The 27,847-nt window shown below is 49.1% G+C and overlaps 7 protein-coding genes across 7 annotated transcripts; 2 read left to right on the forward strand and 5 right to left on the reverse strand.

Annotated features, from left to right (window-relative positions):
- Window positions 1-1,547: 1,547 nt before the first annotated feature.
- FMAN_07834 (uncharacterized protein) lies at window positions 1,548-3,301 on the reverse strand (the record flags this gene model as incomplete). The annotated part of the gene is made up of 8 exons (XM_041821236.1): window positions 1,548-1,573; window positions 1,642-1,675; window positions 1,730-1,813; window positions 1,869-1,901; window positions 1,955-2,002; window positions 2,057-2,576; window positions 2,905-2,978; window positions 3,116-3,301. 8 exons carry the CDS (start codon window positions 3,299-3,301, stop codon window positions 1,548-1,550), a joined length of 1,005 nt encoding a protein of 334 aa, XP_041687036.1.
- Window positions 3,302-12,064: 8,763 nt separating this feature from the next.
- Window positions 12,065-13,182, forward strand: FMAN_07835 (uncharacterized protein; the record flags this gene model as incomplete). Its single annotated transcript, XM_041821237.1, has 2 exons — window positions 12,065-12,229; window positions 12,283-13,182. 2 exons carry the CDS (start codon window positions 12,065-12,067, stop codon window positions 13,180-13,182), a joined length of 1,065 nt encoding a protein of 354 aa, XP_041687037.1.
- Window positions 13,183-16,091: 2,909 nt separating this feature from the next.
- FMAN_07836 (putative dihydroxy-acid dehydratase) lies at window positions 16,092-18,094 on the forward strand (the record flags this gene model as incomplete). Its single annotated transcript, XM_041821238.1, has 5 exons — window positions 16,092-16,223; window positions 16,275-16,372; window positions 16,425-16,432; window positions 16,482-16,589; window positions 16,638-18,094. The coding sequence occupies 5 exons, from the start codon at window positions 16,092-16,094 to the stop codon at window positions 18,092-18,094; spliced, it is 1,803 nt and encodes a 600-aa protein (XP_041687038.1).
- Window positions 18,095-18,546: 452 nt separating this feature from the next.
- On the reverse strand, window positions 18,547-21,065 carry FMAN_07837 (uncharacterized protein; the record flags this gene model as incomplete). Its single annotated transcript, XM_041821239.1, has 4 exons — window positions 18,547-18,756; window positions 18,808-19,401; window positions 19,459-20,360; window positions 20,561-21,065. 4 exons carry the CDS (start codon window positions 21,063-21,065, stop codon window positions 18,547-18,549), a joined length of 2,211 nt encoding a protein of 736 aa, XP_041687039.1.
- A 580-nt stretch (window positions 21,066-21,645) lies between these two features.
- FMAN_07838 (uncharacterized protein) lies at window positions 21,646-22,612 on the reverse strand (the record flags this gene model as incomplete). Its single annotated transcript, XM_041821240.1, has 2 exons — window positions 21,646-22,216; window positions 22,296-22,612. The coding sequence occupies 2 exons, from the start codon at window positions 22,610-22,612 to the stop codon at window positions 21,646-21,648; spliced, it is 888 nt and encodes a 295-aa protein (XP_041687040.1).
- A 1,673-nt stretch (window positions 22,613-24,285) lies between these two features.
- Window positions 24,286-25,152, reverse strand: FMAN_07839 (uncharacterized protein; the record flags this gene model as incomplete). Its single annotated transcript, XM_041821241.1, has 1 exon — window positions 24,286-25,152. One exon carries the CDS (start codon window positions 25,150-25,152, stop codon window positions 24,286-24,288), a length of 867 nt encoding a protein of 288 aa, XP_041687041.1.
- Window positions 25,153-25,946: 794 nt separating this feature from the next.
- On the reverse strand, window positions 25,947-27,681 carry FMAN_07840 (putative KTR5-putative mannosyltransferase; the record flags this gene model as incomplete). The annotated part of the gene is made up of 5 exons (XM_041821242.1): window positions 25,947-26,291; window positions 26,341-26,752; window positions 26,801-26,887; window positions 26,941-27,339; window positions 27,398-27,681. 5 exons carry the CDS (start codon window positions 27,679-27,681, stop codon window positions 25,947-25,949), a joined length of 1,527 nt encoding a protein of 508 aa, XP_041687042.1.
- Between the last annotated feature and the right edge of the window lie 166 nt (window positions 27,682-27,847).

Here is a 27,847-nt window from a genome sequence, read left to right on the forward strand (position 1 = left end):
CATTTCTTCAAGGCAACATTGCTCATTCTGTAATACCTACAGTAAAGCAGTCACTTTGTTCCCAGCTGGAGCACCGCGGTCGCAAATACCCTCGCTCGCCAACAAAGTTCAATTAAATCGATTGAGTTTGGCTTGATCTTCAGACCCGAAATGCTACCTACTATATATATTAAACTTTCATCTTCGACTCCATTTACAACCTCAATGTATCTCTAACGAGTTACTTTAATAATTATTACCACAATGGAAGTCGTGAGTCCAAAGCTCGTGCATTCTGCGAACCAACGTCCATATCACCCCAGATTTCAGGTCATGGACTCATCCCTGCCCATCATACTACGTACCGCCCCCTTCATTCCGGCCCATTTTGCCTTTCTCGCCAGAGCTCAATGCAATAACCACACTAGCAACGGATTGATGGATGTCATGATGGTTTGGCACTCGAAAACCTTCCAAAACCCTTCGACGCCATCATGCATCGCCGTTGTCACATCTACCATCTACCACGCCATTCCCCGTCACACAACGCTTCCCCTCCCGCCGCCACAATCCCACTGTACCCGACAAGTAGCCCAGCTGCCCAGGTACCTTAGCCCAGGCTGACTGCCCAGCGCCCATCACAGGGGACACGCCACGGTCCCTCCTAGCCAATCTTACAGCCCTGTCAAACACCAACTCACTGACAGTAGACAACCAAGAATGGAATACTCTCTCGCAGCAAAACTAATTGGTACAGAATAATAACAAATGCTTTGTCTTCACAAACTACACTAAATCGCCCAATATACAGGATATGTACATTGCACCCCCAACCACATCATGTTTTCATCACAGGCAATTGGTTCAGTTCACGAAGCTTCACTCAGGGGGCCATTATGTTGGTGTGCAAGGAATCAACTCCAGGCATTGGGGTATAAGTAACCGAACCTAAAATCGAACAGTCCCATCCTTTCACAACCAGAATCGAAAAGGAAAAAGACATGGGGAAAAAACAACACACACTGCCGTCATCCTTCCTTTCCTTCCCTTCCCTTCGACTCGGTCCGTCTTGAAACAGCTTCGTCGTCCTCGACCTCAACCTTAACCTCAGCCTCAGACATCCATATCATCCTTCATCTCTCCCCATTACACCACCAGACGCGTCCATATCACAAGTCCCTTTCCTTTGTAACACTCTTCTTCCTATAGGCCAGTTCGACAGGTGCATATGCTGCTCCTCGTCTTCAATTTTTTCCACCTTTACGCGCCAGTTCCCAGTTCCAATCCTTTCCGTATCCGATCCGAAAGAGTGGTAACGAAGCCGGTGAGGCATTGTCCGCCATGCCTCATAAACATTCGAGGCAAGTCCACAATTAACAAACATTAAACAGTTTCCCGCATAGAAATGGTGCAGAACGCCACTGCTAATTTTCCCTTTGTTTTTTTGGTGTTTTGTGTCTTTTCCCTTTGCAATAGGGAATCTTGGGTAAAAGATCATCTTCTCGCTCTCGAGTTCTCACAGAAGTGCGGAACTTGCATGAGCCCCCAAAGTCACCTTGCGACTCCCCCTATCTCTTGGAATTAGGGAACAAATCTATGCATGTCAGTTTCAATGAACGATCATTCGCTCTCCGTCGTCGAAACGGAGCAGTCGAGACATACCTGGAAAGTGTTCTTTGGCGTACTGTTCGCAAGCCTACGTCATATGTCAACACCTTACATCTCAAGTTCCGAGGGCGAGAGTTCGTACCTTGGCAGGTTTGTTGACCTTCTGCCCAATTGACTTCCACTTGTTGTTCTCGTACTCCTTGATGGCGTTCAATAACGCTTGGCTCTGATAAAGGGGAGGTCAGCTTTGTTGCTCAATGTAAAGGGCTAATGGTGGCTACCTCGTCCTCAGCAAACTCAGCATAGTGCATGTCCTAAATCTAGTTAGCTTCATCAATCCTCCTGTTGATTTCCTGGTCGATCATACCTTGTACCAATGCTTCTTGACAGATCCTTCTGTCCTGGTAGGGAAAGTCTGCACGTCATTTTTAGCACATGAATCATACCCAGGTTACACCGTATGTCTTACTTTGGCAATCTCTGCCCAGCTATTGCCAGCATCTCGCATTTGCTTCAGCCGCAATTCTTCTTGCGGTGTCCAGGGGGTGTTGGTCCGGCTTTTTTTAGCTGGAGGAGGTGCAACTGGTGCTGCGTTCGCATCATCTGTCTGAACTTGTTGTGTTTGTTGAGGAACCGCCTGGGGTGGGGGAGGGGCTGCGACAGGAGGTTGAACTTGAGATGGGGTGACAGGGGCAGGAGGAGCAGCTGTGGCCGGAGGTCCAGCAGCACCAGGTGCCGGCCTCTTTCGTGACCGACCAGCTGGCGCCGGAGTGGGGGTAGGTACTTGCTGAGGAGGTGCAGCGCCGTTTGGAGGCTGCTGAGGAACGTTCATGGGAGGAGGTTGAACAGGCGCCGGGTGATGTTGCTGCTGCTGCTGCTGCTGAGGTTGCTGTTGTTGCTGCGGTGCCATATTAGGTTGGGGGGCGCCGTAGCGGAATTCCATGTTCTCAGGACGACGAGTCATGTCGTTCTGGTACTGGTGAGGGTTGCTATTGAGAGACGCAGGTCAGCAGGGTGGCTCCCAATCGTAGGGCTTCATTATCAATATGAATGGGCTCGGTAGTCGACACAACCGCAGGTTACAGGCATTGGAAGTGCTTTCATGTGAGAAAGTCACTTGTGTAGCTTTAGTAGGCGTCAGGTCTATCAGTGGTGAAATGGGTCGTGAGACACAATTCAGAAGCACCGATTAAGGGACCTTATAAAGCCAGAAACCCGGTGACGAAACAGGAAAAGAGTCGTATTACACTTGTAATCGACAGAGGGTGTGGTACCTGGTCCAAGAAAGAAGGGTTCATCAAAGGAGGTATTACTTACTGCATCTCGGTTGGCTGGTGAGAGTTGGTGTAGACATATTCCGGGACAGGCCCGACTTGCCACTGCTGCATGTTCTAAAATGTACCAGTTAGCCATCGAATTCAAAGAACCATCGGCAATAAGCAAGGAAACATGAATTTGAAAGTCGTGAGACGCTGACGCTAGCGTCTGCGATACAACACGGCATATCATGACTGGTGTATCAACCAACGTGGGTCTGAAGCACGCGCAAACTGGGGGTGACGCGACCAGGGTCTGAGCTGAACTGAGCTGCGCAACTATTGTCGATATCGAATTTCGACAGGAACAGGACAATAGTCGCTTCATAACATTTGCAGCATACCTGTAACCACAGCCTTGGGTCCACCTTGTTGGCCTGCATCGCGTTGCGATTCATAGTGCTTCTCTCCGTATTAACACAAGAAGCGCGATGGCGCAAAACGCGGAACTTTTTTTTTGGTTTGGGTGACCAAGAGTACAGATGGTGACAATAGAGAAAGTATTTGTACTCACGGGCGAAAGTCTGACTCTTTGATCCGTGAATATAGTTGAGTTCAAAGGCAAGAGAGTTAGGTAGACAGTGACCAGTCACAGTATCGTGAGGGCGACCACGTCGATACAAAAGAGGTACAGACGAGTATCTCGAGTATCTCCGATGTACTCAACAAGATATGTGCTGGGAGGGGATTTTAGGGCGTCAGGAAACACAACCGCGGGATCTGGTTGGTAAAAAAAACTGAAACGTGATGTGGTGGGATGCCGGTTCGATTTCTCCACGCAAGTACCAACTGGTCGTGATGATCAGGGTTTTTTGTCTTGTGATCAACGTTTGTGCGCTGGTTAAGGTTGGGTCAGTATCGGCGTGTAAGTGGTGAGAGTGGAAATAAAGAAAATTGTTCGAGTTCAACGGAATCGCATATGCGTGATGCTCTACGTGTCTAAACCGTGTGCGCGGTCAGATGCTGTGTTGCCTTTCGCGTGCGCCTCGGCGAAGCCATGTTGAATACATAGGTTGGCAGTGCGTGCCCCGTTGTTTTTGGGGGGTGGTTGGAAACGAGGCAGACGCTTGTGAGCGAAAAGAGATTGATTGGGGCTGGGGCTATAACGAGGCAGGAAAATGCAAGCAAGCCAGACAAAGAAAGGGCAGGCGGACACACGCGTAACGTGTCTGCGATAAGACGCGAGTGATGTGAGGTACGTAGCGAACGGGAACGTAGGACTGTGGTCGTGGCAAGAAAATGGGTAGGTAGGTATATGCGATGCGATGCGACAGGTGATATTGATGGTGATGGTGAAGTATTGAGTCATGAGTGAATAGATCTCAACTCGGCAATGACGGAACATACAGGACGCGCGCTCAAAACATGTACAAGTTTTCATTTCGACGAGTTAAGACACAATGATGAGTGATAATGAAACCCAGGAGATGGCATTGAACGAGGGGACACGATATAGAATAGAATGCTTACTTGATTTGAGTTAAAGGCCCAGGGGGAACGATCAAGCAAATGCGCGTCTTGTTTGTCTGCGACGGTGACGACACAAAGTGAATGTCGAGTCACAGGTCAAGTAGTTTTGCTCGCCTGTCGCAGGTCGCAATCGAAGAATGATAGAGAGATAGATACCTCACTCAGCCTTAGCAGATGCTGTGGGTGGATCCACAGCTAAGTTGATTGAGGATGAAGTTTGGGCGTGAAAGGTATGGCTTGTGAGGTGATGTACAATAGATACCTCACCTCAGTTCAACTCTGTTTCCGTCAGATCGAGTCTGAGGGTGGATTGAATGCGGCAGGTGAAAAAGACGTAGGTAGACAACAAGGTCTGTCTGGGGGATGGAGGAACGATGGATGGTACCTCGAGGCAAAGTAACTCGGGCAGGACCTTGGAAGTCGCTGGGACCTGGGGAGGGGAAGGTAGTCGTGGGTTACCCTTTTTTTTTTGGTGGAAAGGGGAGAATGGAATGGGCGAAAAGAGGTGGGCAGGCGTGACAGAAAGCTACGACGCTTGCGCTAAAAGTGGGTCACCGACGCTTCCGAGGCGCGGATAGCTTACAATTTGGCTCCATAATCACACTGTCTTTAGCCACATGAACTGTGTCGGGGCGTACAGTGCGCTTATGACGAGTATGTTATCTCTTCCAGCAGGAAACATCTCGAAAACAAGTACTGAGAGGTACGTGCTCTCGTTCCCCGCCCGCTAATGAAAATCTCTCGTTTCTTTGGTTGATCCGGTAATTGCCAAGCCACGTTTGGTCAAGCCTCAGTTATCGTCGTACAAGTTTATCATAGAATCAGGCATTCAATCAGTTCAACTGATGAGTGGCAGAGATTTCTCCTTGGTATCAGTAATTGCCAATCCCACTCAATTCAATGAGTCTAGGTAGTCTCATCGCGTACGTCACCTTTTTGATCTGACATGATCTGTTTCTCCCCTGTCAATGGCCTTCCTTGTCTAATAATTCACCGACTGGTCTAACCTCACGATATCGTCCCATCAGACAATGAATCCCTGTTGGCGATTAATTACACGGCTGTCGGTGTTTTGCAATCTCTATTTCGTTTGTCGTAACTAATCAAATCTCTTTGGTGAGGTTTTCGTGTTCAGTTCCAGCAGCCACTGACAACCTCTATCTGTGTGACGTGCTGTCATTTTGCATTGCGTGATCCAGCGATAGCCTTTGTGAGATAAAACGGTCCTTTCACGTGTCCTCTGCTATTCTTTTGACTATTGCACCTACTCATCTATCGTCTATCACGTTCCTATGTTTGTTGGTTTCAACGTGTTTCGTTCTGTTGATGGATGACAAGGCGTCATCTCCACTTTACGCGATCAATTCATACCTACTTTATCTCCAACAACCACGAGGTGTTGTTTAAAGCAAGCCCACTTTGAATGACAGATCTGTACTAGATGTAGTCTCGACACCGTTTCTTGAACCTACGTACCTTGTCTTGCGGTACGTGCCATTTGAGGATGGCTGGCCTCAAGAGCCGCATCTCTCGAAATGATAGATCTGCCCCGATTCTCCACCCTACAAGTACTGTACACAATGGGGTATACCCGGCAATCTGGTCGCGTCTCGAGCTAAGATCGTGACATTGAACCTGTGTACCTCTCAAGTCCCTCCCTCGTCGGATCCGGGACTCGGAGTTTTTGTTCTATCGCACGGGTGGCAATTAAGATAAATGGATATGGCCTAATGCAATGTTTGTGATGCTGTAGAAATGCAGTTTAAGTAATTCTGCCTGTTTATCCGTCGAGGCTGTCGACCCCCTTTTTTTTTTTTTYTTTTCTCCCCAACCGCACTTGCGATGCCACCTTTCACTATCATAGGGACAACTCGAACTCAAGCTGCATTCATATGGGCAAAGATACTGGTCACATTCAGACCAATTATACTTGGGGAATTTAAGAGTAAATGCTAATACACCGAATGGCAACCGTATGAGAGTACTACTGATTTGATGAATGTCGAGAGAAGACGACTCATATTCGTTGTCCAGGGTAAGCCTTCCACAACATGTCCTCCCAAGCGGCATAAGAGAAATTCCTCCTTGTTCTCCAATAGGCACATCATTAAACCACTATAAAAACTCTAATGAAATCAACCGTAGAAGGAAACTAAGTGCATCATGGTTTGATTGGATTCGTATACCCATAGCAAAAAATCCAGCTAAAACCATGCTAAGAATGACTATGTTTTCTATAATCTCCGACTGTTCTTCCTCCTGTGATCTGACTTCTCGTAGATTACCCAGCACGACCGACAGGATAAAATCCTTCGAGCCCTAACGGTGGCGAACGTTGAGATTAAGGTCTGATCAAGACGAATGCACCAGAACTACCAGATCAAGACAACGGCGAGATAACCAAATCTCGACATTCACACGACGATCCGGCACCGGCATCAAACTCCATCGAGTTCATCTTCCTCCACCATCTCCAGCTGCATTGCCGATCCCCGCCCGCTTCGAAACACGCTTGTAATCTGGGATGGCCTGATGTCCCACGTCAACAATAAAATAAGCACAAAAGATGAGCACGGGGCACTCTCCCCATGCGAACGAAACATACACGCCTTAATATGGATATCGGGGAAATACATTCCGAGGCAAAATTGTCGCCCGCAATACGAGTTTGCGGTGAGCAAAGATCCTGATAACAACAACAGAGCTCTTGTGCATCGGTGCTTTAGCCTTCTTTTGAGTTACATTAGACTATCAAGTTTCGAAACCTTTGTTCCTCGAGGGTCAGGCCCGCGGATGAAACCACCCCGGTTGCAAGAGCTGGTCAAAATATTCGGACACCTCTTGAGCCGTCCGTAGGGCCAAGCGATCAGGACCCTTGCTTCTACCTTACGCTTCCAATGGGTAGGGGAACTTCTGGGTATGTACATACGGTAGGTAGGACTAGATGATGAGAATCTCAAACATTCTGGTCGCGTTTCAAGCTACAAGCTTATATAACGGTAAATATTGAAACGCCAGCCCTGCAAGATAGACGTGTGGTGTCAACAACACAAGGCACTGCTTAGGTAGGTAGCCATGGAGTAGAAACCCTCGACAAACACGAGATGAATCTGCCGGTGTCATGAGTAATCTCACAAAACACGTAAACAACTTTAAAAAAAAGTCTTTTTATATTATGGAGAGTTTACTTTGGTAGCACAATCAATAAAGATAAAACCCGAACGAAATTATTATCAACGCGGAACCCTGCATGTGTTTTGTGGACTTGGACGTAGTGCTTTCTCGCAAGCATATCCCACCATAAAAAATCTTGACGGCACTTTGCCGGTTGACTAACAACTCACGATAGCTGCATCTCTGTCCCCGTGCAGAGCAAAGTTCCAGAACATTTTTCTCAGGACAGCCTGAAGGCCCCAGTCCGGGACCCAAACAGCTATGACCATCTCGTCCGCACAGACTCCTGAAACACTGCCGAGGTAAGTCTACGAAGGGAAGTGTTGCGACTTGGCAAACATTTGACAGCTGTATGTATGTATGTGTAATGTTTAGCGCTTAAGAGAGAGAAGGATTAAGTAAATAATAGTCGAGGAATTATGTATCAGGATTTCGTATGCGAGGTTGCATGGAAGAAACTCAAAACTGAGGTTATCTAAAACTTATCTGGGAATCTCAGATCTTGGAGTTTCGGGATCTGGACGTGTTTGATCGCTGCTTCAGACTCGAGCTCACACAGGAACGACAGCTATCCGGCGTCATGGGACCTCCTGCCAACTCGGTAGAGTAGCACCCGGTTTCCGGCAATGTTTCGATCCGAGCTGGAGAATGTGTTTCTCTTGACGCTGTCATGTTAGAAGTGTGCATCAGATATCTGAAGCTTGAAGGCATTCGCAGTTTTGTTTAGCGCCACAGAGCAGAGGCCTTGCTGCAGGTACCGACTAGTGCATATTTTCATAATGGATCCTCTGTAATACGATATGCATGTGGGTAAGCCGCGTAAAGATCTCGGACAAGGGAGTGAGATCGACTTGTACACGTAGCATTTCGCTACTAAGGGCCGGTTCACCGCCCGACACCACCTGGTGATCATCTTGCCATGACACGGTGTTAGTCGGCCAGGGCACTCTCTAAGAATAGGTAGACGAATAGATTCAGCCGTATTCAAATCACTCAGAGTTGCAAGGAAGGACGACGATCAGAGAGGCGTAAGACAGCGGGATCGAAGCATCCGTATCCATCCTGTGTCTCGCTTGGCCGTGTTTCTCATTCTTGTTTTCTGTAACGGGGGAACGAATGTTTCCGTTTGTGCCGCAAACTCAGCTGGTTTCCCCTGCACGGTACATTCATTGCCAGAACCATAGGTAACCTGGACAAGAAGACCACAATAGGGATAAGGACAGAGTCTGTCGACGGACAAGGTAGAAACAAAGTGTCGAAAGCACTGAACCGGTATTCTGAGGTTAATAAGCCGCCCAATCAGCAGAGGACGGTCCACAGAGTTCGCAAATGTCCATCTCTTTTGGACTAATCCCTGATACCGAGGTGAAATTACGCCAGTGCGTTAGCGGGTTTCAAGGGGGGATCCCTGAACCTTGGGCCTGGGGCGCGGCGGCAGCTAACGAAGCGGCGAGATTAGTAGGCTTTGTTAAGGTACAAACCGAAACCGACGGTAAGGAAAGTTATATGGGTTTGAGTAGTAGTGTTATAGTGACTCTGAGACAGGAAACATCATGGCCAGAGAGTTGATGAGGTGATGGCAGGCTCCTACTGAAGAAGTGATATGTATGATATCAGAGTTGAAGTTGTTTTGGCCTGATCCTACCAAACAACAACAGACGAAGGTAAAACTTCCTAAAGTCTAATTAATAAAGGTGCAAACAAGTCACTGCATGTTGAAATTAGACAGGCGCTTGTTGTCCCGCAAAATTTGTGAATCGAGGCGTCGATGGCATGTGCGCATCGTCTAAACGGACGGCATATCTTGCACCCACCTATCACGAAACGATAGCCGACAGGGTTACAATGACATGCCCTCCACCAAACACCGTGCAAGCCGGCCGAGAAGGATAACGTGCACGTATCTGGACTCGACTCGTCTCGAGTTTTGATACTTGGAGCCAACAAGAGGCGAGAGAAACGAAACCGGATCTTGTTTAACTAAACATTTGAGGTTTGATAAGCTTTTAGGGGAGCATCTCCTGGTAGCGGCTTTACTTCAGCTGCTTTATACAGAAACACCAAGAATTATGCATCAGCAACAAGACCAACAAGACCAACTCCCCGATCGTGTTTACTTGCTACGCCCGGGCCAGTAGTAGTAGTATGCTAGCTGCAGCCAACAGCTTGGGACCTAATCACGGTCCTCCAGAAGATCACGGATCACAGCGCAGCGGCGCGCGATGGATGTTAGCCTCGAGGCTACGGAGGTACTGTGGGTGGGATTATTACAGCCAAACCACGAGGTTGAAGGAACTCGAGGTGCAAATCAAAATCAGGGACCGTCCAATTACGAGGCAATATATGAACCCCTGCTGCTCGCCAGGGTTGGCTGCCAAGAAGCAGTTTGTGTGCTGCGCTGGAGAGTCAGACAAGGCTATCAACTAATGGAAGGGCACCTTGAATTATTACGCGCATCGCGCACCTGAAGCTGAGGTCGATGTAACGCAACACGACCCCGCTGAAGAGAGACTGACTGACTGACTGACTGAATTAAGGAATAAGAAAAGTGATTGATTGATTGATTGATTGAAAAGGAACGAACACGAGGACGAAACCCACAGAGGCCATACGTAAAGCTACTAACATAGGGACAGTACACAGTATATGCGTGTCTTGTCCGACGGGAGACAGTCTCTCCTAGGTACTGTGCTGCTGTGCTGTGCTGTGCTGTAGAGATCGGATGCCAAGGATGGCGAAGAATATGTTTAAAACTCGCACAGGCCTGCCAATATCCGTTGTACGAGTACTGAGCCGGGGGTGGTAAATGGATGTTTGGATCACTTCTTCGACAGTGGGAGACGCTACGTGCGGTGGTGACCGTTTTACCAGGCAAGGGTGAGTTGAGTTGACAAGGCGGCGGATCTTGTATCCGTCACTGACAACGACTGTTCTGCTGTGTTGTGTGGTGTTGTGCAGTTGCAGTTGCAGCATGTAAGTGATCGTTTTGAGGCTCGCTTGGGGCGGACCATGTCATCTGGTCTTGGTTCCATGATCCCTCCTAACAAATTGATTCATGATAGTGGCGGACGGTGGTGTTCGCTCCATATTCCTATTCTGTCGAGCCGTTTAGACTAGATCTCACCTTCACCGCGATTGAGGCTTGACTACTGCAGACTTGTATCAAGCCATTGTCATCGGTGGCGTTTCTGTAATATTACGATCGTTGCTACTGCTTCACAAGCTCTCTCTTTTTTTTCGTCTGAGGTTTTTTTTAAAACCCCCCAAAGGAGAAACAAAGAAACCAAAAAACCCCAGAAATTGGGGTGTCTCATTACTGCAGGTTTTGTCTTGTGTTAGTCTCGTCTCGCGCGCAGTCTATGGCCAGGCTAAAATAGTATAGTGTTGTCTAGTTTGTCTCCGTTTAGAGCCTCAGATCTGGTTGTAGCAGTATTTGTTTTGAGTCCCAGACAGGAACTGTAAGATGAATCATCACCCACGACTTGTTCCGTCTGCGATGGATGTATGTTTTGGTTTTGTTCATGTTGCAGCATCCCAACTCGAGCCAAGCCACATGCCATGCCCATGCCCATGCCTTGCCTTGCCCTGCAGGCCCTGAATTTACCCCCATGCCCTGTCTGTCGCCTAGGCCTGGAACGCCTCCCACCCCCGTTCGTCAACGCTGTTAGACTGTTCCTGTTAGATGTAACAGGGGCCCTGGCAGCAGCAGCAGCGAGCAAACCCTTGTTATGCCCTGATCCATGCATGCATGGCCCGAACCATCACCACCGTCGTGGCCGTTGCAATCTGCCCCGTACGTACTGTACCTGACTCTAGTGAGCCTGTTACTGCATGCATGCCGCTGTAAACTGTCTGTCTGTCTGTCTATTGTGCCTGTTTCTGAATCTTGCCCGCCGTCCATTGTTATTACTACACCACTTGCCCCTCCCCTTCTAATAAACTACTTCTACTTCTCCTCCTCCTCTTTCCCTTCTTCACTTTGGATTGCCATCCTCAACCTCACATCTTTTCTTTTCTTTTTTCTTCTGCTTTGCAAGAAACGCTGTTGCGTCTTGTAATTGTATTCACTTCTTCGGCTCGGCTCTGCTTCACTTCTTCTACGCAGCTAGCTCCAACACACTCATTAACAGTACCAACTTGGACCAACTGGTTTGGCTGCTGACACTCCTTTGAACACCACCAACAACAACCCCATTACCTTCTATACAACAAAACCGATATTGGTTTTTCATTCAACGCCTTTTTATAACAATTCTGTTTCATTCTACCTGAAACAGTTTCATCTTCTGAGGACCTTCCTTTCCGGTGTCTGTATTTTCGAGTTTAAATATTCTCGCTGGCTTAAACAGCACATCCGGCATTCGAACGACATCGCTCGCTTCGATCACACATTTGGCCTGGCTTCTTCTTCAAGACCAGCTTATACGACGACTTTCGACTCTTCGAAAACGGACGATTCTTTTCATCAAACTGACTTTCACTTTACGATACCCCACTGCGGATTTCAAGGCAGCACAATGAACAGCCGACCAATGAGCTCAGGCATGCCTCAACATCAGATGGCTCAGGCCCCTGCGCCTTATATCCCATCTCGGGATTCCATGGACCGCCACGACTACGGAATTTCTAAGAACCGTAAGGCTTCGTCGACTGGCGGTGGACGTGCTTGGAGCGACGAGGAGGTGAGTTGACGTTGCTTAGCTGTGCCGGACCATATCACTAACACCATGTTTAGGAGTCATATCTCATCCAAACTCGCCTCCAGAAGATGCCATATAAGTACATTGCAGCCCACCTCAAGAAGACAGAGCTGGCTTGCCGTCTTCACTACCATCAGCTCTCTCATGGCAGCAACCGACGCAACAAGCGTGCTGCCTCAGTCTCATCGGGTGCCTCCAACGACATCCCCCACACTCACCACGTGAACGTCCCCAGCCCTGCACGAGAGACTGTCTCTCGTTCAGTTTCTCCTGGTGGAAGTGTGCGAAGTTACAGCCCTCCTCCCTGCAACGTCAACACTGCCAGCCACATCCAACTCCCCAGCATCGTTGGACCTAGCGATGTCACTCGTCTACCGTCCATTCTCCCAAAGCCATCTCGCATGTCTCTCCCACCTCCTGTCACCAACCAGTCATATACGACGACGATGGACGCCCCTGTTCAGATGCCTCATGCTGCTTTCCACCAGCGCGCAGCTTCGCTTCAACGAACAACACCCCCCCTGCGTCTTGACTGCTCAGTTGTGCCTGCTCCTGGACCCGCATCTTCACCTCCTGCACACAACGCCTCGCATGTCGATCTCTCACGCCTTCATTCCATCTACTCAACCCATCGTGCGTCTTTCTGGACAACCATCGCCAACGAGTATGGTCCTTCAGTATCTCCCACTGTTCTCGAGCAGGCCTGGAAGACTGGCACCTGCTGCAGCCCTTCTTCCCTGACACCAATCACCCCCATCTCAAGCCCAGGCCAGGCCGAGAAGGATGCACAGAGCCAGTCCTACAACAAGGGACAGGACAAGACACGGATCTCTTCGATCCTTGGAATCGACGCCGACCCACGAACCGCTCGCGATCGGGATATCGTGAGACGGCTGGAAGAGGAGCGATTCGGTATGATGCAAACCGCTCACTGAACATGGACTCCTCGGGTCACGTCACCCTGTCTTGATCCTCATCCCGTCCAGAGGCGAGGTAATTTGGAATGAGGACAAGGTGAGACTGCAGCCTGGTCTCGCCTCATTGTATGATACGCCTCTTGCTTTTCGCATTTCGTTTCAATCACGGCATTGTTGCTCTCTCTACCACCAGAGGCACGCACACGACACGGCATATCTGCCACACACTTGGGCATTTTACTTGCGCCCGCACTCGTTTTCACGAAGTACATCACTTTCATTCTTTTCACTGTGCGCCTATACCGTTCTTATCTTACGAACAAAGTATTGTCTAGTGGTTGGGATCCAGTACTTAACCGGATCCTTGAGGTGGAAAAAGGAGGTAGATGCACGGCATTTGCTACACGACATGAAGAGCACTTGTCGAAGATGGAGGCAGACACTACTATACACCTTTTCCGTCCTATGCTTGGAGTAAAGACCTGTCCCGGGGTAGTGGACAGAGTCATGGATTTTTCATTTGGTCTAAATTTCCGGATTTTTTGACGCTTTTTTTTTCTAACCCGTTTTATTTGGCTTGCCATTTCGGCAGATTTCCTTACATTGTACAGTCCTCTTGTTGTTTCGTGTTCAGGACTGATGAAATTACGGTGATGAAAGAAAAAAGCCAAAGCTCAAGGCGCCCGGCCCCGGGCTACTACTACTGAGCGGATGGGGTTTATGGGGAGGAGGATAATATTAGATACACCCTGTCAGTGGTAAAAGCTGGCAGGCATCAATTGATAATCTTCTTCACCTTGAACTGTTTATTGTTTCATGTGGACTTTGACATGACAGCGTTGGAAAAGAAGAAAAAAAAGTTGCAGCTTGCTTGCGTAATTGAGGTGAAACTAGATCAGCGTGTGTTAGTGGAGGATATGGGGGTGGGATATGTTTGAGGTTGCTCGAGACGGTGATACGTCCGAACAGTGTCTGTACAAGGTGTGATGAAGATCATTTCGCAGCAGAAGCCCGAATTGTCATGGTACTGCTGAGTGATGCTCATTTGCTGAGGTGAGTGAGTGAGTTGGGTGTGTGTATGTGTATTGGCTGTGCAGCGTTTCAATGCGTTTTCCGAGTCTCTGTTTCACAATGACGACGGGCGTGTATCAAGACGCATAGACCAATATGACTTGCATGATATTGGGGGATGATATTGACGAGTTGTGAGTACGTACACTGTGTCTTGTAGTAGTAGTAGTAGTAGTAGTAGTAGTAGTAGTGGTAGCTGTGGTACGGTACAGTATTCAAGGGGAAGACGTAAAGAGGTGTGTTTGTTTGTTTGTTTGTTTGTAGTTAAACAACCGAGAAATCTATAACATGATATATCTGATACGTCAAAACATTACAGGGTCTCGGTGGTTAGAACCGTTCGGGTGAGTGTCAGCCGAAACTTCGGTGTTTCTCCCCCGTATCCGATCCGCGGTTCGGCCCCGGTGGATGAAGAAATAGTGGATGTCACGCGGAGAGGGGCATATCGGGGATCATGGCAAGGGATCCATAGCGAATGGGACTGCGGAGTCCCGGCTGAATGTAACTGTAAGGTACTGTACTATAGGTAGATATTCTTAGGGGAAGAAGGTGTTTTTCCCATTTAGCCGCTGTCATGTTTTTTTTGTTTGTTTTGGGGGTTAGAATTTAAATCTGGTTAACCCCACGCTGTGAAGGCATCGTGATGGGAGCATGTTTATTACGAGTGAGGATGACCTCGGGCGTTTCAAGTATTTATTCTCTCTTGCCCTCACTCAACATTGACACTGACACTGACAGAGGAAGAGCTCTCTGCTTGATTGGCAATGACTAGCTCGGACCTATTAAAGCTCGACGGGTCCGTAATTGCTAAACCGACGGTTGGTATTCGACAAAGCTCTACCTACTAACTAGCTAACAAACTAATGTGCGGGGTTGCTGGCCTCTTTAGCAGGCGGGAAGTGGATATGTCATGATCATACCAAGTCAAGAGGGGTTAAGAGAAAAAGAAGAATCAAGAGAAGGGGAATGGGGGAACTCTTGATTCGAGATCCGGAGCGAATGCCGAGCTGTTCGGTCCGGCAAAGGAAGGGTAAGTGAGGCAAGCCAAGATTTCTGAGTGAGAATAGCCTCTTCCAACACGAGGTAGACGAGTTTGACGCAATTTCTCACGACGCTTCTCTTATCTGGGTAGGTATCATGCGGAAGCTACATTAGCTTGGGGAGTACAAAATGTCCCAGCTGCAGCAGCCGTTATCACTTCCTTTCTCCCGTATTATCTTCTTCTCAGTCCTGTCTCTTCTCTTCTCTCTTCGTGACTTGTAGTATCGTAAACCTTCAACTGATCAACAGAAGAGAGCCAACGCCACCCACTCACTACTCTACTCCGCACACTACACTACCTCAAGTCACAGGGCTACGAAGCTACAGGCTACAGGCTACAGGCTACAGGACATTCCGCTTACAGTCACTAAAACTAAACGACTCCGCTCTTCGGCAGACGCATTGCAACTCGCACCACAATTCTTGTCTAATCCGACGCTTGTCTTTGGTCAATTTCTCTTCGTCTTCGGTTCTCTGTCACCCTCACCCAAGACCAAAAGTCTAAAGACCTTGTTGTCCGGATCCAATTGCTATATATAAGGTCTGTCACTGCCAGTCACTGCCCGTGGGGTTACGCCTTGGCATCCTCTTCACTGTAACATAAACCGGCTCATCCTTTCTTCCTCTTTCTCTCTCCGACATCGCTATTTATTTACCCTTTCTTTACCTTAAACTAACCTCAAGTCATCAGGAGATAGCTTCTTTCACCTTGACTTGACTCTCGTGTTTCTCAGCCGTTGAACCACTGGAAGCCGCTGAACTCCACAACAAACAGACTACATACAGACTGAGATCAGCTCTCACAACTCATCATCATGGCGGACCAAGTCCAACACGACCCTAAACAAGATCCCGACTACATCCCCTTTCCCTGTCTTCCTCCAGGTGGCGCTCTAAACCGTTGGTCAACAAAGATCACTCGTGAGCATGACTATCCTGGAGCTCAGGTATGCCCCCTTCCTTTCTCCCATATCCCAACAGCTCACTGACTTTACCAGGCTATGCTCTACGGAGCTGGTGTCCCCAACAAGGACAAGATGAAGAATGCCCCCCAAATCGGTGTTGCTACTGTGTGGTGGCAAGGAAACCCTTGCAAGTGAGTTTTGAACCAAAAGCCTCTCTCACGACTGAATACTAATGATTTGCAGTACTCATCGTAAGTGAGACAACCTCGCGCTGGAAAGTCTATGCTCACAAACTTGCAGTCCTCGATCTTGGCCAAATCGTCAAGAACTCTATCGAGAAGGAGGGTATGATCGGATGGCAGTTCAACACCGTTGGTGTCTCTGACGCCATCACTATGGGAGGCGAAGGTCAGTGAAACTCACTCACAAAGTCAGCAAATAGCTCACACCTCTCAGGCATGCGCTTCTCTCTCCAAACCCGAGAAATCATCGCTGATTCCATCGAGTCTGTGACTTGCGCCCAGCACCATGACGCCAACATCTCTATTCCTGGCTGTGACAAGAACATGCCCGGCACTGTAATGGCCGCCGCTCGTCACAACCGCCCCTTTATCATGATCTACGGCGGTACCATCCGCAAGGGCCACTCGAAGCTCCTCGAGCAGCCCATCAACATCAGCACATGCTACGAAGCTTCTGGTGCTTTCACCTATGGCCGACTCCACGCAAAAACAAACCCTGGTGAGGCTGGTCGTGAGAGCTCTGATGTCATGGATGATATCGAGAAGCATGCTTGTCCCGGTGCTGGAGCCTGTGGTGGCATGTACACAGCTAACACTATGGCTACTGCCATTGAGGCTATGGGTCTTTCACTACCTGGCTCTTCATCATACCCCGCCGAGTCTCCTGAGAAGCGTCGCGAATGTGAGCGCGCTGCTCAGGTTATCCGCACTACTATGGAGAAGGATCTCCGTCCTCGCGATATCATGACCCGAGCTTCTTTCGAGAACGCTCTTGTTCTGACTATGATTCTGGGTGGCTCTACAAACGGTGTTCTTCACTTCCTCGCCATGGCCAACACAGCTGGTGTACCACTGACCATCGACGATATCCAACGCGCCAGTGACAGAACCCCTTTCCTCGCCGATCTAGCCCCCAGTGGAAAGTACTACATGGAGGATCTGTACAACGTTGGCGGAACACCCTCCGTTATCAAGATGCTCATCGCCCGTGGTCTTCTTGACGGCAGCATCATGACCGTCACCGGCAAGACTCTCGCCGAGAACGTGGAAGACTGGCCCAGCCTAGACCCTGGCCAGGATATTATCCGCTCTCTCGATAACCCTATCAAAGACTCCGGCCACATCCGAATTCTACGAGGAAACTTTGCCCCAGGTGGTGCTGTTGCTAAGATTACTGGAAAGGAGGGTCTGTCTTTCACCGGCAAGGCTCGTGTATACGACACTGAGAAGATGCTCAACGCTGCCCTGAACAAGGGTGAGATCAAGCAATCCGACGGTAACTTGGTCGTTATTGTTCGATATGAAGGCCCCAAGGGTGGTCCCGGTATGCCCGAACAGCTGAAGGCCTCTGCAGCCATCATGGGTGCTGGTCTCTCGAATCTTGCCCTCGTCACAGACGGTCGATACAGTGGTGCCTCTCACGGCTTCATCGTCGGTCACGTCGTGCCTGAAGCCATGGTCGGAGGCCCTATCGCTCTGGTCAAGGATGGAGATGTTATCACTATCGATGCTATTAGAAACCGCATTGACGTCGATATCACTGACGAGGAGATGGAGAAGCGAAGGAGTGAGTGGAAGGCTCCCGAGCCTAGAGTCAAAAGAGGTGTGCTGGCCAAGTATGCTAAGTTGGTCGGAGATGCTTCTCACGGTGCCGTGACAGATCAGTGGTAGATATACAAGACTGACATGGACAGCAAAAAATAAAAATGGGAATATTTACGTTATATTGAAACACAACCATCATCTCGCATGTTGTGAACTAGAGTCAACACGACCATATAATTAAGAGCAGCGACTTGTATAAACTGAGCAGGCTTGGTTTCTATTATGAATGAGCATTGGAAACTAAAATGAATGAAGGGTATCGAGCACATCCACACGCTTCTCTGTCTCCCACTAACGCTCCTCTTTCAACCCATGCATAACCACCTTCTTGCTCTTGTCTTGATACACAAATACATCTTGCACGCATAAATATACTTTGAAAATACACAACGGCTTCTCTCCTCTCCCGTAGTTATATCCAATCACCACTCAACATCCCCCCATATTATCTGGGCGCTTTCATCGACAGGCTCGTCATGCGCTGTAGCAAATGATCCTTGGTGACTCTCTGGTGGACTCTAGTCACCCAGGGGCATACCCTCAAGCTCATCTAGCAATCGTCGCCAGTTGTCTGCGAGCATCTCGGCGTACTTGACTCGCTCACCAGCCCAGTCCTGATTCCATCGGCTGACCTGGTACTGAGTTGACTGGAAGGTGATGAGTTCGTCGCGGATACACTCCTTGACGAAGATGGAGCGATTGTGTTGCTGGACAATAGACTCCTTATCCTGATTCTTTATTAGTGCCTCTCCTTCTGATGGGCCCGGAGATAGGCTTACCTTGATGATGTTTTCTGCTATGCGGTCAATCTCACCAGCCTTGACCACGCCTTCTGGCTTGGATCTCAAGTTGGCAAGCTTGTTCTCATTTGTCTGAATTCTTCGCTCCAGATAAGGAATATTATCTTTATCCAAGCGCTCTCTTCGTTCAAACATCTCGCGCACGCTGACAAGAGCATCTCGTTGGCGCTTAAGGTCCTCAAGAACTCCCTCGTCCCATCCACGGCTCTCATCTTCCATCAAAGCCTGGCAGGTTCTGAGGTGCTTGCTCATGGCAACAAGCCCATCGTTAAGAAGAGGAACCTCGTTGGTGTCAGTTGCGTAAGTATCCTCCGATGTTTCTGTCAAAGAGGCCAAAGAAAGAGCAATACGAGCGTGGTCAGCAGCCACGCCCTCGGTTCGCTTGACGAGACGATCCATGATGTTGCATACGTTAATGTAAAGTTCAGCAGATCGTTTGACGCCATTGCGTGTTCGGTTGAATAGATCCTCAAGTTCAGCTGGCAAAGAATCCTCCAAGCCAGGTGGTAGTGCTCTATCAGTAAACTCATCCTGAACAGAAATGGTAGCTTGCTTGCGCCACACAGATAGCTCCTGATGCTGATATTAGCTTCAGCAGTTGATTTACACTTGGTGGCAGAATCGACTTACTGTAGGAACGGTCAAGAACATGACGACAAGTTGTTCCTGGCTTAGGATCGGGTGCCTGATGAGGGCATTCAGGAAACGCGACAAACCTCTCCTTCGCTTTTCGATAAAAGCCCCATCGTTGGACAGATGGCTACCATTTACACCTACACGTTTAGGTGGAAGTAGCGGTAGAATACGGAATGGATATCTCTTGTGTAGGCAATCCAATAGCCAGACAAAGTCGCTGTATCTGCGAATAACCTTGCTACCGCGCCTTATGCTCGAGATTTCATAATTATGGTGCTGGAACATGAAAACACCTTCCTTTTCCGGCATAAGCACAACAACGACATTCTCCTCGGCGCCGCGGCTGGCTCTACCACTGCTCGTATGGTGCTGAAGAGCTGGAGGTTGTGCAGTTGGTGTCAGATCGGGAGCTCCACCAAAGGGATTCTGGACAGGCCCAGAGGGAGAGTCCCCAAAGCCCACAACAGGGTTGCTCCCATCAAAGTATCCCCATCCACCAGGCGTTGTCACCGAGTTGCTGCTATGCTGTCGCCGGCTGTTTGGAGACGTAGTGGCCTGGGGGGATGCAATACTGGGCAGAGGAGGAGCGTCGATTACTGTTGTCGGTGGTGTTTGGCCAAAGCCGGTATGGCCATTTGTGCTGTTTCGCTGGGTGCCGTTGGACTTGGAGGGACCATGGTCATGGGTTTTATGCATATCAGGACTCCCCCATGGATCATCCTCTGGGTCATCCATGGCTGGTCGAAATTGCTTGGGCTGTTGTTGCGCGGGAGGAGTTTGTTGTTGTTGAGGAGGAATATCTTTTGGAGGCGTCTGAGGCGGCTTCGCGGAAAGTTCAGCAACTGGAGGTAGGACGGGCTCTGCAGTGAGACCCGCGAGCTTGGGTTGCGGAAGGCCTGTGATGGAAATGAGTTATTAGCTGGACCTGAGTAGTGTCCCCACCAAGCGCCGGGGGGCATATGCCAGCACTGATATGACATCCATGGCATTGCATTGACCATTTGATAGGGCAGCTTGTAAGTCTCGGCAAACAAGCGATTGACGTGAGGGGAAAATAATCATGCGAAATGCGAATCGAAGGGATAGGTTTACTTACGTTTTCGGCGCTCATCAACGCCGTCCAGGCTTATGACTTCGCCTTCTTGCGCAAGGCCTACCAAAGCCAGCAACACGTTGAACTCGTTTCGACCTAGCAGGACATCCCCGCCTCCGGGAGCTACCAAGGACATAATGCGAGCTTGGGCATCAGCACCGAGTCTGGCAGTAGCGAAGAGCTTTGCGACACCACCAGAAGTGACCTGACCTCCGCTGCCATCTTCGCGCACTACTGTATCGAAGGTCTCGATATAGGCATCGGGCACGTCGCTACCAGGGAGGAGGTTGCGGATAAGATCGGCTCTGCTCTGCTGCTTGCGCGGCGTGGGCATGTCCCAAGGTGAATCATGGGAGTCGTTATCGTCAGCGAAGAGACTGTTGGATGGTTTTGGAGTTCCAGAACCAGAGTCATCGTCGAAGAGTCCGGCACCGCCGCGACGAGCTGGACCAGTAGACGAGCCCAGACCTGGGCTTTCCTCCGTCGGTGATGAACCAAAAAGTGACATTATAACTTTCAGGCGAGCAGCGAATGTAAGATTATCTTGCGGCGCGTATCAATCTCGTCGATGTCGATCAGCCGAGTCGCGAATACTCGTGGAGAGCGTAGATCGATCGTCTAGATAGCGATTCGTAATCGAAGCCGCGAAGGGGACGATATACAGCGCAATCGAGTTGGGTGCGTGATACCGAGCCTGCGACGGAACAAAGCTGCAGCTACAGGAGTTGAAGCGAAGCCAATAAGCAATACAGAAGCTCTAGCGACGAAATACACGCGAATTGGGAGGCAACTGGGAGGTTGGTGAAGTCATTCCAGGTGGAGAAGACCTGGGTCTGCGACATCAACTTAAACCGGACGGAGCTGTTGTGGAGCGTCATGGGTAAGGTACGTACCCCCCGACGCATGCAACGGTTAAAATGGATTGGATGTTCCTGGAGACGCCACAGCCTGTCAAGACTGTGGCTGATCACCGAAGGTTAATAAGAAACAAGTTCGTGAGTTCATTTGTTTGTACATTGCTTGTTATCACATCCAAGTGTCTATACTCGGTCATTATAATACAATTCTTCATATGCCCTTGCCAACTCTTAGAACAGAGTCTCCTCAGTGGCTGCCTTCTCCTTCTTAACCTCGCTCTTGATCTTGTGCACACCAGGCACCCTGAAGTACAAACTGGGCGACTCTCCTGGCGCAAGCTGGTGGCTCAAGTATCCTCGGTGTGCGGGATCACGATAGTACTCAATGTCCTCACGGCTGGTAGGGTCGGGTAATCGGTACCGGAAGGGTGCATCGCGGGCTGCGGCCAGCACAGTGTCGACGTGCTCCAATCCTTGAGGGAGAGGCTTATCTGTGTTGACGGACTGGCCTCGTAGGAGTCGTTTTATGGCCAGCTTGGTGTAGTATCGGGTGACGACCTTGCCTCCAGCACCTTCAATAGCAGCAATAGCTCCAGCAGAAACACGTGAGACCATAACATCGATGGGCTGCTTAAGCATATCCGCACCTCGGGAAAGGACCTTGACGCCATCCTTGACAGTTCCAAGAATGCCACACTCGATCAATTCCTTTGGTGTAATCTGCTTGGTGGGGTCGATTCGTCCTTGGTCGATCCAAACCTGGATCTGGTCAAGGTTGACTTCCGACATCTGAGGAGCTCGGCTGTAAATTCGTTAGTCAATTGAAATCTTGTGATTGCCGACTCTTCAAAATCCTGTTGGGACATTCGTAGGCGCCTCACAAGTTGTTGAAACCCTTTCGACCATGCTTGACAATCAAAGGTGTCTGACCACCCTGGAACCACGGCTTGACCTTTCCATGCTGCTTCTGACCCTTGTGACCACGACCAGATGTCTTTCCGTGTCCGGAAGAGGGACCACGACCAACTCGCTTCTTCTGGTGAACGGCGCCGGGGTTGTTGGCGAGACTGCTGAGGATGGACGCATTTCGGGTCTGGAGGGAGAGGCCGGAGAGGTAAGCGGTCAGCGACGAAACAGGAGCATTGGCAGTCGTCCTGCAGCATAGCGGCCTGCTGAAGGGTGAGATTCGAGGAGGCATCGTCGTGGAGAGGGCGCCGTGGCCGTGAGTCTGGAATTGATGCTGGCGATCTCGAAGTCGACGGTAACCAATTTTTTGAATGGCTTAGCGCAAGAATGCCAATCTGGGGCAGTGGATGCCTCAGGCTACAACTCATAGACATCATCAACAACAGGCTCAGAGTCAACATTTTAGAAGTTGAGATCGAAAATGATTAATATATTATTAGAATTCTTCATAAAGTCGTTTGTATTTTCATAAGCCACATAAAAGGCCTCGCCCTTCCAGAAAGAGGGAGCCGTTGAAACCCCCTCAAAGATATCACTTACACGCCCTCACCCATTCATTAAGCACAGAGTACAGGCCCTTCCTTCGCCTGAACATCTTAATCCCATGCCACATCTATCAAGAAGCAACATTGTCCGAAAGAATGAAAATCAGTTGCAGAGAGTCCTTCCCCCAAGGCTTTACCTATCCCCAGCCGTGCCCGCGAGTCTTTCTTCCCTCACCTTAGCAGCGCGCTTCGCTCTTTTAATTCTCTTTCTGCGTCTGTAAATAGCCAAGCAGCCGACCCAGCCAAGAAACAATGCAATGAGAGGCATACCAATCACAAGAAATAAAAACATTGGATCGCTCGCGAACCTAGCTGGGTCATCGTCAGTTTTAGCCTGGCGGTGCTTGATCATCATGGTCCCCATTTGAACAATCGATATAGCCATGTTCGAGGCTACCTAGATAAACTTTGTAAAGCCAGCGATTAAATGAGTATTGTATAAGTCTTTCGGCTGGTTTTCGTTATCTCAGCTCAAAGCGTCCAGTTTCGTTGTTAACGACCCTCTGTCGAAATGCTTGGCTCATGGAAGTCTAGCACAACTGTCGCCTAGAAGGATAACCTGTCTCTTGGTTTCGTGCTGGGATATTGACTGTATTACGGATTGGATATTCTGGCTGACATCGTGGGTGTATATGGACGAAGAACTACCTAGTAAATCCTCATAGAATCTTGTAATCGCGGAAATCGTGAAGAGGAGACGATTTGCAAAATGGATCAAACAGTGAAGACAACACTGATATATAACATCAGGTGGTAGACTCTAGGTTCGTATAAATAGACATTCTTGTGCTTTCATCATCCTGGTATTCGAGCATAGCCCAAGACACAGTCTTAACTGCGTGGATCTATAGCCAACAACAGGGGTATGAAACATACAATCAACACGCAGTTGATGAGTATTTGAAGATGGAGAAGAAGAACAAGGGTATGAAGCTAACTAATCATGCTTAAAACCCATGCAAGGCACGGTCTGGGGCTTTTCTTTGACTCAGCCCATTGCCCAAGCATTTGAGAGACGCATACTGCTCAGATATGTGCCTGGACACAACAGAAGAACAGCTCTTAAGCTTCCGGATATAGCACCTTTACCAGGTCCTGCGTAAGCTTTTCCCCCATCCATATGGGACTTATTAGTTACTAAAACCAACATCCGTAATCCGTAACTCGAGATGGGCCATAGATCATGTTATTCTGACGACAAATGCTCAGGATATATAGTCGGCGTTGAATGCATGGATTGCATACATACAAACGGGGTCATCATGTAACATGGAATGAACTAACTCAGTGTACCAACTTCAAGCTCTTTGAGAGCAGATTCCCAGTACCATCTAAGTGCAAGAAACTAAACTATCCCAACTCACAACTCGACAACTCTCTCGTCGTCAAATCCCTTTGTATTTTCCAGTGTCGGCCCCTTGTAACCCAAAACATACCCCCTCTGATTCGCAACGACCTTCACACCACCCTTCTTAAACTCAGTCGTATAATGTGTATGACCAAACATCCAAACCTGCACTCCACGCATAAACTCCCTGGCCTGTATGACATCCGTTGAAAACGCCGTCTTATACGGCGCATTCGCATGTTCTGGTCTTGAAGACCCTTTCACACAGGGTGCGTGGTGCGTCACCACCAAGACATTTCTCTGAGATTCTGCTGGAAGGTTGTTGAGCTCGGATATCGTCTCTGTGAGATAGGCGAGATCCCGGGCGTGACACTCGTTGTGTTTGGCGACGGTCCAGTCTTTAATGAGCTTGTAGTCTGATACTCGGAGGGCAATGGTCTCAGCTGCTGAAGAATGGATATTCGACCATAATGTTGCGCCGATAACTGTGAGTTTCGAATCCGGATCGTCCCAGCGATTTCGATCCAAGATCACAAGTTTTCCCTTCAGAGACTCTTCTTTTTCCAGCTCCCTCGCCTTTTCAACACCGTCCTCATAGCCCATCTCATAGAACTCATGGTTGCCAAGAACTAAGAAAACCTTCTCGAAGCGCTCGGTTTGGCGTGCGAGGAAAGGAAGAAACATGTCGTAGTCGACTAAACGACCAATATCACCCCCAAGAATGAGATAAGGTGCTTTAACAGGGAAGTCAAACGTTGCGTATTGTCGATTTAGCTCCAGATGAAGATCCGACATGATCTGTACTGCTCGGCCACATGGTTCTCGATGAGGAGTTGCAGGGCCGAAGAGATATTCTGAGACACGATTCAAGGTATCCATTGTGACTGAAACTGATATGGTTTGTATGATGATGATGAGAATAGGGAAGAACCCGTGAATTGAATGATATTGGCACAGGCTTCTCTTTGTGGTTTCTAGGACTCTTATATAGGACTTGGTCAGCCCTCCATGAACTGGTGGGTCTAGAATTGTAACTGAGTGTCTTGAGGGCAGTGCTCTCTAGACCGGGGCCTCCAACGCCACGTCCATTCAGCCCCTGGGAATCTGCCTACGCTACCACGGAATCTAGTACACAATCAAGGGATGGCTGCATGAGGCTTAAGGTTTGCAGCTGTAAGAACCATAAATTAAGGCCCGGGCGATCACTTATGCATAATACCACCAAATGAGACATGCAACAAAACCACTTCTCTGTGGTCGTAGAATGAGGCGGTCCTCATCCTAAATGTATCATTAATGCAAAGGGCTCTCTGACATCTAGAGTAGAATGTAAATCCATCGTCTATCAGATCATCTTGACAAAGACCTCCCAAACCGTGTATGCAGCAGATTCCCCACGATGCGCGTGCCATATCCCTTTAGTACAATGTTAGACGAGTATTCCGACCATGGCGAAAGCAAAGTCAGGATGCTCGGGACAAAAACAAAACGCCGCACCCCCTTTTTAATTTTCCCTGTCCCTGAATGTGCAGTAATCCCTTTGACCTAGTCGAATGAAGTTGCTTATGCCCCTGAAGCGCCGTTGATGTTTGGTTGATAATCGCAGTGCTCGAATACTGATGATGATCCGTTTGTTGGATTCCATACTCAAGACAGCTCAAGTCTAAAGTGGCCTAGTATGGGTGTTCCCAGCCGCCAGCAACGTCGACCCATTCTGCGAGACATGATCCTTCTTTGCCCTCAACATCGACAACGTCTGTATCACATCTGCAGCGACAGCCAATGCCACCTTCTTGTACGTCGTCCCATTGCTCCCAGTAGTCGTCTTCCTCAAATCTCTTATACTCGGGGAATGTTGTCTTTTCTAGGTAGGGCTCACGTGCGAGCTGTTTGCCCGGCGCATTCGCAGGGCAATGCTGAATCGTTGTATGTCGGTAACCAAAGTCTCGGAAGTAATGGATATCCTGGGGACCGAGAAGCGCGCCGGCGGCAAGGGAGTGAATAGGAGCATCGCCCCACTAAGGAATGTTAGCATCGTTGCAAAAAGGGGGACTTTGGCTTGCATACTCGTTCCATCCAAAAGCCACCGCTTCTGTCCATCATTTCGAAGAAGTCCTGGTACTCCTTGCTGCGGAACCAGCTGAGCTTCGCAATTTCGAAATTGGACCAAAAGTGGCACATATTGTAGGTCTCTCCCTCCATTGACTCAGGGTCGACAATGTTCTCCTTTTTACCCGTGAGGGTATCCCAGAAACTCTTTTCGGGATTTGGTGAGGTATCGCTGTCCTTAGAAGTGTCCTCGTCATCGTCCTCTGGTGGCTCGACGAACATTTCCCACAAGCCCTTCGATGTGATGTTGTTAAGTCGCTTGTAGGCGGAGGCGTATCGGAAGATATTGGGAACGGTCTCCCGAAGTTCCTTGACGGCGATTGTGAAGCCGTATGTTTTGTTGTGTTCGATCATCTTCTGGAAAGGGTCACTGCAGCTAGTTAGTAATGCGACTGAGTCTGAAAGGAGCAAAACGTACTATGTGATATCGCAGAAGTAGCTGATCTCGGGTTCGACTCGCCAATACCATTCGTACTTGAGTAATAAGGGGTGATTGAAGAAGAAACTATTGCGCTGTTAGCTAGGCTATCCTTGATCGCTAAGAGAGCCTCAACCTACCCAGAGTAGAATCTGCACATCTTGTGGTAGCTCTCTAGACCTCCGTACATGACGGCAGCGTCGCCCTGCTTGGCGATGCCCTCTGAAGCCACCTTGGGGTCAATCCAATCGGGGAACCCCCACATGTCTGGTCCAACCTTTCCAAACTCGACATCTCCCGAGGTATGGTTTCTAACAGCCTCCTTGAAGTTGTCGTCGAAGTCACCGTCGTTGAGGAACACATAGGGGTAATGATACCAGCGATTGAAATGTCTCTCGACTGATTTTATGGATTGTAAAACACCATCGATCTCCTTGTTTCGCGCTAATATGACAAATGCGGCGTTGACTCGAGGTTGGCTGGTGTCAGGCTGGGCGCAGCCCTCGACGAACACCTTATCGTACTTTTCGCTGATTTTCCTGTTTGGGATGTTAGCTATCTGGTGTGATATGCCAAGCATGCTGATATCAGACTTACCGCATCTTGGGGGGAGCGCCCCCTGGTATCAGAAACCTGCCGGGGGAACTGGGATGGCTGACGAAGAGAATAAAAATAAGGATTAAAACAAGCATTGGAAAAAAGACAACCACGCCCAGAGGTACGGAAATTGTAGAGTTCCCCTTTAATCGCAGGGGTCTCCGGAAAAAGGCCATGCGGGAATCGACCGCCTTGTTATGTTTGGAATCCCTCTTCTCGTCGAGGGGAAGTTGTAGAGGAGGTTTGCTGGGAGCCACCTTGGTGGCCCTCCTGATCAAGTCCATGGCGAGGAAGATCCTACCACGGCGGTAGGTATTGTGATCGGTGGCAGTCGGGGTCTGGAGGACATGAAAAGCGCCGTGTCGTGGCGCCTGCGACGGCCGTCGAAGACAAGAATAAAGTTGTAGATGTGGTCGTGGTCGTGGTCGAGGAATAGGAATAGGAGGCCAG

This window comes from Fusarium mangiferae (assembly GCF_900044065.1).
Source record: "Fusarium mangiferae strain MRC7560 genome assembly, contig: FMAN_scaffold012, whole genome shotgun sequence".
Lineage (NCBI taxonomy): Eukaryota > Fungi > Ascomycota > Sordariomycetes > Hypocreales > Nectriaceae > Fusarium > Fusarium mangiferae.